This window comes from Rhineura floridana, chromosome 18, assembly GCF_030035675.1.
Source record: "Rhineura floridana isolate rRhiFlo1 chromosome 18, rRhiFlo1.hap2, whole genome shotgun sequence".
Lineage (NCBI taxonomy): Eukaryota > Metazoa > Chordata > Lepidosauria > Squamata > Rhineuridae > Rhineura > Rhineura floridana.
The window spans coordinates 206414-217639 of record NC_084497.1 but is presented as its reverse complement, the minus strand read 5'-3'; the positions used below and the strand labels follow the sequence as shown (position 1 = coordinate 217639).

Below are 11226 nucleotides of genomic sequence, written 5' to 3'. Positions count from 1 at the left end.
GAACTCTGGGGTTCAACAGTACTACTCCTGTCCTATATACCAGTTGGGCTGGTGGGGCAGAAGGCAAGGAGCCCACCAGCAGGTGGAGCCACAGCCAATCAGAGGCAGAGCCACTCTGGGATTGGTCGCAAGTAAGAAGGCAGGAAGGCGGAGTCTGGCCGAGAGCAGACTGAGTTTGGTGTGGCAGCACCCCACTTGCTCTAATGGGTCAGTCTCCCCTGGCCACATGGTTTGTGAAGGGGCAAAGGTTTGGCCATTCAAAGAAACTGATTATATATATATATATAATCAATTTATACACATGCACACGGACATATCCACACACATCTGGGCACGGCCAGTAGCTCTTTGGAACCAGCAACAATTGACTTTTCATTTCTCTTTACATCTTCAGTTCAGAGTAATAATAATAATAGTTATAATAACAATGATAACAACAAACTTTTGGAACTTCCCCCACCCCCTTCCCCCACCCCTTTCAATCAAACCCCCAAAATATCCTATCAACATTAGCGTTATTATTCTCGTGTGCTTCCAAAGTGGGTTCTTATAATACAAGAATAAAAGAACAGCCGCAGTGTTCTAATCATATATTTATTTTTAAAGCCCCCTCCCCGCAAAAAAGTGCATTTTATATTATATATTTATATATCTGTATCTATATCTATATATATATATTTTCATTTCCTGACTTTTTTTTCCTGCTTCTCCTAACAAACAAATTATCAAAACATACAATCTATGGAATGTCTTTCTGTGCTTTTCCCTCACCTCGTTTGACAACAGTAAATTAGTCACTGAAAGGTTTGTTGGTATGTTTGTCTTTAAAAAGTTGAGTTTTGAGTGCTCTGGCTAGATTATTCTCTTTATAGGTAAAAACGATGACAATAAAAAAAGAAGTGCCCCCTTCCAATGCCACCTTCCCGTTTTCTTTTGTGTATTTACAAGGATGGGGAGCTTTCGGCCCTACCAGACTTTTTTGGGGAGGGCGACATCTCCCATCATGCCTGATCCTTGGCCGTGTCGGCGGCTGAGATTTGGGGTCTCAACTACATTCGGAAGACCACCGGTTCCCCACCCCTGAGAGCATCAGAACAATTTGGTGCCTGGTTGAGAGAACAAATAGTTTGAAAACCACTTCCAGAAAAAAGTTTAAACTCTGTGTGTGTGTCTGTGTGTGTCCACCCCCCATATATTATCCATATAGGGTTGGATCCAATTAAGTCATTGTGCAAATGGGATGCCTTCTGTTTGTGCAATACAACACACCTCCTCCTCTCCTCCCCCTGTGTGTCCCCAAATCTACTCTGAGGTTCTCCTAACCCTCTGGAGCAGGTTTGGGTTTGTGGGTTTGGGTCTCACAGGGGGACAAGAGTGAGGGGAAGTTCTGTTACACAATGACTCTCTTTAGCAAAGCAATCATATAAAAAAGAAACTTTCAGCGGGGTACCCACCAACAGAACCTAACGTGAACAACTAGCTAAATGCTCTTTTAAAAAAGATCTTTAAAAAAACACCCCACAGCATCATCAACACTGTAGGTCTCCCTCTTAAACTGAACTAAAACTTTCGGCATCTGTTGAAAACATAAATAGATCTATAGATTCATTTTCAATAGCAGAGTGGGGCTGCTTGATCGGTTACAGAAAGACAGAGGGAACAAAAGAGGTCTGATTACGGGGCGACTGGATTAAAGATTTGCAAGCAGCCTTAAAACTTGGGGAGCAGCAAGAGATTTTGAGAGAGAGAGAGAGAAAGATTCTGGTATCAGTCACACTGAAGAATTGCAACATGCCTTTCCTGATGGCGTCAACCAAGTCACAGGAGAGGAACAAATGAGATCAGCCTAATGAAAGAACTCATAGAAGCACGGAAGATTCTCGATCGTTCCCCCCAACTTCCGGGCTGTCTTCGCCACCGATGGCAAGATCCTCCCCAAGTAGCTACTTCCTACAACTCTTCATGAAATGTCGAGGGTGCAGAACAGAGAATGAAGAGAATCAGTCCTAAAGGATACACAGTAGGAAATCCCTCTCAACAAACGTCAAGGCCTTTCCATACATCTAACTTGCACTCCCCCCCAAAAAAATCATGCTCAAAGCCTCTGCCCTATTTCGCCCTTGAAAACAAGTTGCCAACACATCTTCAAAAGCTTTTTCTTTTAAAAGTGCAACAAAACAATATTACCCATTGAACCCAACGGGTCAGCTTTAGTGCAAAGGAGGAGCATCCTAAACGTTTTCAAGATGCAGTCTCTTCCTTTTCTGGTTAAGGCTATTTTTATTTTATTTATTTTTTGTGGGATTGGGCTGAGGAGAAGGAGGGTAGGTGTGAAGCAGTACACAGACACCACTTCAGTCAAATCAAGACCTCTTCTAAAATACAAGATGACAGCCCAGCGGTTGCAGGCAAAAAGTCTTGGCTGACTCGTTGGCCAAGAGCAATCTGAGAACTGCTTCTCCTCCGTGTGTGAGAATCAGCAGCCAAGGTGGCCAAACACCAGTGTTGCCTGGCCTCAGCTCCCTCTCTCGTCTTTTCCAAGAGGTTCCTAAAAGATCTCACTGCCACTGGCTCTTTTGGAAAGATGGGACACTTCAAGAGCCAGGTTGCTGGCGAGTTCACGGTGAGAGCAATAGCAGCAATAGCAGGAAAGATTGTAACATGCCCTGGCTTCACGTCAATGCGCTTCTGCCAACTGCTAACTCTGGGATGCAAGAAGATATCCCATGATGAATGCATTCCCCACTTGCAAAGATTACAACCCCATGCTTTGCCACTGCTAGCCCAAAGATCTATGCAACAAGAGTTAAGAATTTATTATAAGATTAATAGCAGGATGCCTGAGGAATCTGCCATTCCTGATCTCACCGTGTTGCCCGAGGGGGGGGGAACAGACTGCCTTCCCTCTCTGTCCCTCTGTTGGATGTTGACCACACGGCTCTCCCGCCCATCCGTGAAGCCCTCTTTCCATCCACGAAGATGGTGGGGAAAAATACGCACTTGCAGAAGAATCGTCAAGGGAGCAGCTTACAGAAGGCAAGAGGGAAAACAACAGCAAACAGAAAGATCCAAAGAGCAAAGGCAACCTTTGAGTTTGTGTGTCCGTCTCAGTCAGGATCTCAGGTAGGCCGTCAGAAAATTGCATCCCACCTCTGTCAACCCCGGGCTGCTGAGCCAAAAAGCTCTCCCTTCTCAGATCAAAACCCCCCAACGTCATCGATCGTGCCAACAGTCTTTTGATGGAAGCTTTTCTTAATTCCCCCCCCCCAGTGGAATCCACTCCTCTCCAAAGATCTCTCCCTACCCAGCTGCCCCCACATGTATTTTTCCTCCTCCCAAAAAACACCCCCATGTTGTCCAAAACTCCAATTACTGGAAGTCGGGGGCAGAATGGACTTGTCAACAATGCCTGGAAGAAACTGACAGAGAGGACCCACATACTCTTGACAAATACAGCTTCAACCAGTTGACCGAAAATGACGTTGACAAATTCGTTTTTGGATGCATAATTAAAACAAAAAAAACACCAGCCAGTAAGGAAAACATGTTTGCATCTGTATTTTTGTGAGGGTGATGTCATTTAGAAGCGTTTTTTCCCCTTTCCTTTTTCCTGAAATATGGTAATCATTAATAGTTTCTTTGGCAACACTTTATCACAACCTGCATTTAAAAAAAAAAAAACCCAACAAAATAAAAAACAATAATCATAATTTTTAAAAAATCAAACATCTTATATACAGTATGTGATTCGAAGAGTTGGAACCTGCATGCAAAGAGATATCCTGTGTGTGTGGTTGTGTTTGTGTGCGATCATTTGCTCAAAGGGGAATTAGAAGGTTAAGGCAAAATGTATTCAGAGGTAAGGGCCTCCCTGCACGGAAAAGGTACATAATTTCTCTCTCTTATTTTTCTAGTGCAAACACATCAAAGGCTTGTGTTAAAGTGTTGCCAGCGCTGATGCTTGAAGCTTAGCAGCACTCCAAGTATCCTGCATCAGATTTCATTCCCCAATCCACACCCACCCTTGGGGGGGGGGGTTATGGAACTCATCATAAAGAAGGTGCAGTATCTCTGTTCAGAAACAAAAAAAAGGGACAGGTCTGCACAATTTAAAAAAACAATTTGCAGCCAGTATACCTATCTGACTCTCTCCCAAACAATGCTGTGAATGGTAGTTTGAAGAGGGTGCTGAGAATTCTCTTCCCTGTTTAGCCCTTCCCCCTGACAGAACTCCATTACACTTCACAGGATTCCTTGGGGGGGGGGGAGACAGCGGGACTGTTAAAACCAGCTTAAATTGGTAGTACCGATGTGCCCGCAATGGGAACCCCAAACCAGCCGGCAAGCTGTGCAGAGACTGAGGGGAGAAACTCTAGAAAAATGGGAGATGGAGGGATGAGAGGAAGTTGAACATGCATGCTTGGAGGCAGTCGATGGCTTCATACCGCGTTGTTAGACGGGCAAAATCTACGGTGGCCTTGGAGAGTCAGGGTGCAGCCAATTTGGAATACAAGGCCCTCCTCGATTCCGTGGGGAGTCACAGCATAAAACACCGGTATGGATTGAGGGTGACGGTGGGACTTCCCTGGCCAAGGAACAGCGGTTCTGAGTCAAGAAAACAAGTTGGTCACAGTGCCATGCTCCACTCCACTCGGACTTTTGCCATTTCCTTGGCAGAGGACAACCCCCTTCAGGATAAACTGGTGTTGACGTATACCGGAGGCAATCTTATGCCTGGGGGAGGATTGAGCGGGTGAGAAAGGGTCTGGCTGCTTTTTCTTACCAGATCTACAGTGTTAAAACAAAACTTTTGCCTTGTCTCCACAATAAGAAAACTCCCTGGCTTTGAAGGGCCCCCCCGCAAGAACCAAATGTTTTTAACTGTCCACGATCGATCGGAGAGTGAAATGGGTGGGAAGGGAATACTGAGTACTGATTGGTTGTTAGGTGGCAGAGATTGAGATAAAAAGGGGGGGAGGGAACAAAATACACACAAAACATAAACAGTCATGGAAACAGAAGGTGTAAAACGAACTGGTAGAGATACCACAACTTTTGATTACAATAAAAGAATCTCATGTCTCTATCTATTTACAAAGTCCACACTAGGTTTTGCATATGCAATCGTTTTAAAGTCAGTGCTCAAGCCGAGGATCTCTATGGAAGTGAGAAAGGAGGGGGGGGTGATGGGGCCACATCCATCCAAGTGCTGGGACCACCTTCAGCTTTCTCCGAATAGGCTGGGTAGGTAAAGGAGGAAGAGGAAAGGTCCAAGAGCGTGGCGTTTGATGACCAAATGTGTACACACAGAGATGTATATTTCAAGCCATTGGATTTGCAGGGAGAAATTTTGGCTAGAAATGCATCGTTCAAAATTTGCAAGATCTGGGCAATCTAGATCAGCGGTTTAAAAAGGATCTACTCCCAATCCTTGGCTTTGCCAAAATCCTTCCGGGTCAGCAGCTGCCCTCATCTGGCCAGTCCCAAACTACGAAACCGGGATATGCGTCGTCTCTCACAGAGGTCGCTCAGCAGTGGGTACACTGAATGCTACCTTCTGAGAACCAACTTTTGTGAACCAATCTTTTCCCACTGTTAAAACGTGGCCTCCCTCTTCCCCCATCCCCAGGCTCTCAAAGTGGGGTAGTGTTTTTTTGGAGCAGTAAGGTACATGTCTACTTTTTTCCGATCTGTCTCCTAGACACCAGACGCACCTCTACCGATGTTCAGAAAAACGGATTCTTCTCCTCACGCACCATCACCTCAGCCTTAATTTGCTATAAAGGATCAGAACCCCATTTCTCCCAAGGAGAGGGAAATAGCCTGACCAGAAAAGCATGCGGGGGGTTAGAGGTGAAGAGGACTTTAAATGGTACATGCACCAAGGGACCAAATGAGGTTAAAAAGCTTGTTGTGTTCAATCTTGAGTTTTGGGTGACCCAAGAAGAGATTCGCCTTGTCGCCACTCTCCAAATCTCACCGTCAGGCGACATACGCAATCACCCAGAGACAGAGCGGTTTGAAGGCAAGCCAACACGAACCGAGGGGGTCTTGCTCAACGCCCCCATCAGACGCCCCTCTGCCACGTTCCATCCCGCAAACCCCGTGAAAAATAAATCAGGCTTCTTGGGAGGCAGCCAAGTTGTCGAAACCGACTTTCGGATAAAGGTGGTCCCAGGACTGATGTTGCGGCTGGATGATGGAAAAACCAGTCAGAAAACATACAAGCCAGCACCGGCAATAGACACTTAAAAAAAAAAAATTGAAAGAGGGGAGAAAAACCATACACAAAAATAACCCAATGATTCCTGCCTAAAATTCAAGCTTCCATTTTTTATATTTTATGTTTTTCGAAGTGCAAATCACTTCCGAGGGCTTTTTCTCTAAATTTTGCTGTGTCACAGAATCTAATTAAGTTCAGTCCTCCCATTTTTATTAATTTTTGTTTCTGTCTCAATCCACAAACCAAAATGGTGGATTTCATTTATGTCTCGCTCGCTCTCAAATATATAGATAAGATAGATAAGATATATACATTTGTTTTGCTTTTCTCTTACAAAAATAAATTCGATTTTAGGAATTATCTTAATAAAAACAACAAACAACAATAAATTTCTTTCTGTAGAAGATGGTTTCAACGTGTAAACATATTTGTTTCTTTCTTTCATATATATATAGATAGATATTTCTTTTAAATTAAGATAAAGTGATTTCAAAGTACCCGTTCCATTGGAAAGTGCTAAGACTTCTTTGTTTCTGAACTTTTGTATATATATATTTTTGTGGGTTTTATTGCTTTTTTCTTTATTAAATAAAACATCCATCTCTTCCCACCCAACCCGTTTTTCCCTCCTCCCCTCACACTTGTCTCACAAACACACACACTCCCTGTTCAATTACATTCGGCCAAAACAGTTCACCTTTTTTTAAAAAAAGAAACATTTAAATTAAAAAAGAAATCTAAAAAGTGCTTCAAAAACAAAGGACTTCAATCTCTCTCTCTCTCTCCTTTTTTTTAAAAAAACGAACCTGTGCATTTAGAAATTTCTGAAATGGCTAAAAAGGTGCCCTTGGTTCTTTAGCTTAGAGGGAGCAATGCTTTCGAGAAACCTGACGCAGCCTCTGCATGATCTAGACTGCTACTTCTACACTTGGGGGGGAAAGCGTGATTCAAATGGTTACCACAGAAGACCGCTTGGACCACCAACCTCGTCTTGATCCAAACCAATACCTTTTAAATTTCAGTTAGGTGGTGTAAAAGAGGTGGGCATTAATTGGGGGGGGAAAACCACTTTTGTTTCAGTGCATTGGCCAGGACTGGCTTGTTTTTGCACAAGGGGTTTGACATCTTCTGCGTACGCGGGTGACCTCCACATACATACTTAAGTACCAACAAGGGGTCAGAGGAATGGCTGGAAAGACGGGGGGGGGGAAGAGGAGAAAAAGGGGGACACTGAAGGATCTGTACTTCACCCCACAAGAAGAGGGAGAGGTCACTTGAAGTCAAAGCATGCCTCCTCTGCATTGCCAACTTTATTTTATTTTGGCAAAACATCCCCAACACTGCCAACACATTTTGCCCTTCCATCAATAAGAATCCCCAAAGTTCTTGGCGTGTTTGCACCCCCCCCCATGGAGTGAAGTACAAACCCCCTAACCTGAGGTGCTCATGAAGGCCAAACGCTAACCCTAAAGATATGAAAGGGATAAGAACTCTCCCCACTCTGCCTCCCAAATTTACCTTAAAAGATTCCAGCGCTTCCCTTGGGAAGCTATCAAGCTAATGTTTTATCGCTCCAGCCTCCCCGCCATCAAACATGGCGCACAGGCGCTGGGTGCAGAGAGGCTGGCGCAACCCCAAATGTGACTTGCCAAAAGCTTTACAAAGCTAGATCAAGCATTTTGATGGTTTGGGACAATGCCCAAAGTTACTAGAGGGTCTACGTAAAGTCTCCTGTGAGGGTAGAAATGCGGGGGGGGGGGACTTCTCTTAAATATCACTTCTTCCAATTTAAGATCAAGGCTGGAGTTTCCCTGCTAGAGCATGGCGGAGAGGGAATTTTTTAGACAAACATACCTTCCGGGATAGCTCCCATCAGCAGCGCCCAACAGAGGTGCATTGCAAAAGAGGGTGCTCTTAAAAGAATCTCAGTTGAGGGGCATAGCATCATGCTTAAAGACTACCTAGGTTATATTCAACATATCGCTAAGGAAACCATTCTGTCAGCGCAAGCATTTCTGCTGGCCCGATGGAATGCATTCCCCCCTCTCCTTGCCCCTGTATGCTGCTCTGGGGAGGTTCTCTCAACCCTCTGGGGAAGATTTGGGGTGGGGGCCACACAGGGGAGGAGAGGGGGAAACTCCCATTATGCTAGCGGGAATCCTTGCGCTGCCTTCTGTGAGCGCAACGATTTAGCTGAATGCAGCTCTGTAACAGCAAATTGTTGAGTTCTACTCAAAGTAGATCTACTGAAACGAATGGACCCAAATTGGTCACATCCCTTGCTGTCAATGGGTCTTGTCTGAGTAAGACTAACATTGGGATTCAGCTCTACCTCTTCTTGTAGGCAACCCTTTTAAACACTATCAAAATTTGGTTTCATTTCGTTGCAAATGCAACACATACTAGGGTAAGCTTTTAATCCCCAAATATAACAAAAGACCCAACACCCAAGACCCTGTCTTGCTGCCAGGAAGGAGGAGAGACTTTTAACGGAACCCTAACCCTAACCAATTGAGCAGAGGAAGGGGGAGCCCCATTGGAAATGGGTGAGCCTAGGGGATGGGGCCTTTGAACGGGAGTTCTCAAAGCAGCCCGTGTTGGAGAAACTCTGGACTCTCAGCAGCATTTCTCTGGAGTAAGCCGTTTTACGGAGTGCATTCACAAGGGAAGGGCTGGGAGGCTCTATTGCAACAGCGCAACCCTATCCAATCTCCTAGACGCCAGCAGGACACATTTAATGTAAACCAGCTTGACGCCATTGGAGTGGGACACACCTGTGGCAACGTTAGGTGCTAAAAGTTTGGATGAGAGTTGCTGTCAAAATGCTCCTTGCTCCTCCCCTTTAGGACCCGAAGTTGGGGCTCACTGACAACAGCAGAAAAAACGGAACGGATTCACAACAATCCGTGCACTTGGCATACTATTTTTTATTGTCATTACTGAACGGGGCTAAATTTGCAACATGGACATCTGCTCTGTTGATTTGAGGGATGGACTGCGTCCTCCGCGCCCCAAAATCTTGCAAGGGTAACGTGAACCCTATCCCGGTCTTCTAAAACTCTCATGGGGAGTCAGCAGCCGAAAGAATTCAGGCGACTGGTTTGCCTATGGAGACTGCTGGGACCCCAGAAAGTGACCCGTCAGATTGGCTCATTCACCGGACACCTTTTCAAAAAAACCCTCAAACCAGCCTTGGGAAAAGTTACATAATATAAAACTGAATTTTATAAATTAAATGAGCACCTTCAGGATTGGGGTGGGGTGGATGTGAAGGGGGAAGAGGAAGGTAGGAAAGACCCCCCACACACACACAATTTCCTGGATTTCTAAACCCAGCCAACAAAATTATCTTCCTACTTTGGTTCCTTTGGAACATTATACTCGCTAAAAATAGATAAAATCTCCAATATAATATATATGTATAATTTTAAAACATTCAACAAACTAAAACTCTGGAAGCGTCATTTCAAGGTTTATAGACCTCCCTCCCCCCTTCAAAACCTTTCCTCGCTTTCTAAAAGGAGAGGGGAAAACTTTAAAATCAATGAGGGTACGATAAACCAACTCTTAAGGGGAAGATCACAAACAGAGATATCTGACAGACTTATAAGGCTAATTCCCCCCCCCCCAAAACGGGCGAAGAAATCATATTTTAAAAGAGGAACTGGAGGAAAGTTATAACTAGATTTTGTGACACCTCTTTTTTCCCCGTTTTCTTTTTTTTTTTGGTTTTAGGAGAGTTCTTCCGTTTTAACCTCAAAGGAACCACTTGCTACATTCAAACTCCCCAGCGCTGCTTTGGCGCTCAAACTATCTTCAAAGTGCTCTTCCGGGACGTCCTGTGGCGGTGCAGCCTCCTCTGGCTCTTGCTTCACCTCGCCCTCCGCAAGGCTCCCGTCGTCGGGATTCGTGGCCGGGGCAGGGGCGATGGCCACATCTCTTGCCCGCGGCTTACGCCCCCTTCTGGAAGGGATCCCGTTGCAGCCGTCTTTCTTAAGGTGTCGGTGCAAGTGGTCGGAGCGGACGAAAGTCTTGAAACAGCTCTCGCACTGGTAGGGGCGCAGGCCCGTGTGGACACGCATGTGGTTTTTCAGGTCGTAGTTGTGGGCGAAGGCCGCCCCACACTGCTGGCACAGGTAGGGCTTCTCACCAGTATGCTTCCTCATGTGGACCTTCAGCTTGTCCTGCCTGCATCGGGAAGGAAAGGGGGAAATGGAGATCGACACAGCAGTGGCTCAACTGGATCCAGCGCTTTGTTAACCACACTGGAAACGTCTGCAGTTAAGAACATCAGGCGACGTCTACTGGGTCAGGCCAAAGCATCTAGCCTCACAGTGGCCAACCAGAGGTGCCCTAATGGGGAGCCTGCAAGCAGGACCCGAGTGCGAGAGCAACTCTCTCCTACTGCAGTTTCTGGCAACTGGCATTCAGAAGCACAGCACCTCCGATTATGGTGGCAGAACAGTCGTCAAGACTAGTAGCCACGGATAGCCTGATCCTCCATGAATTCATCTAATCTTTTAAAAAAGATAATACTGAACTAGGTGGACCTATGGTCTGGCTCAATATAAGGCAGCCTCCTGTCAGAGGAACACAGGGAGTAGTATTATTTGGTCCATATACATAAATACAAAACAGCTGGTCTAGCACAGTGGGGAGGACAGCCTGGCTGGGAGTCCAGAGTCTGTGAGTTCAAATCCCTGCTCGTGTGTCCTGGGTGTCAAGGGCCAGCTAAAGATCACCCCACAAGGAGTGGCTCAGGGGTGACGTGCCCTGCCACCTGTGCAGCCGTGGGCAAGCGACAGAGTCCCAGTTGCCCCCCAGCTGGCAGTTGCGGACAAGGAAGGGGCTGGCTTGTGCAGCTGTGGCAGGCTGAGCAGGCCCTGGCCAGCTGGGGAGGACTTGCAATCGTAACCCCCTCTGAATACCGCTGACCATGAAATCCCATAAACCATAAGTTGGGATCGACTTGAAGGCAGCCCATTTCCATTTCCATACATAAA

General features: G+C 45.8%; 1 protein-coding gene across 1 annotated transcript in view; it reads right to left on the bottom strand.

Annotated features, from left to right (window-relative positions):
* Positions 1 to 580: 580 nt before the first annotated feature.
* Positions 581 to 11226, bottom strand: part of ZBTB7A (zinc finger and BTB domain containing 7A) — a 41292-nt gene continuing 30646 nt past the window's right edge. Inside the window, exon 3 of the mRNA XM_061601093.1 lies at positions 581 to 10411. Coding sequence (XP_061457077.1) covers positions 9955 to 10411 — 457 coding nt within the window. The 3' untranslated portion in view covers positions 581 to 9954. The remainder of the gene's footprint in view (positions 10412 to 11226) is intronic.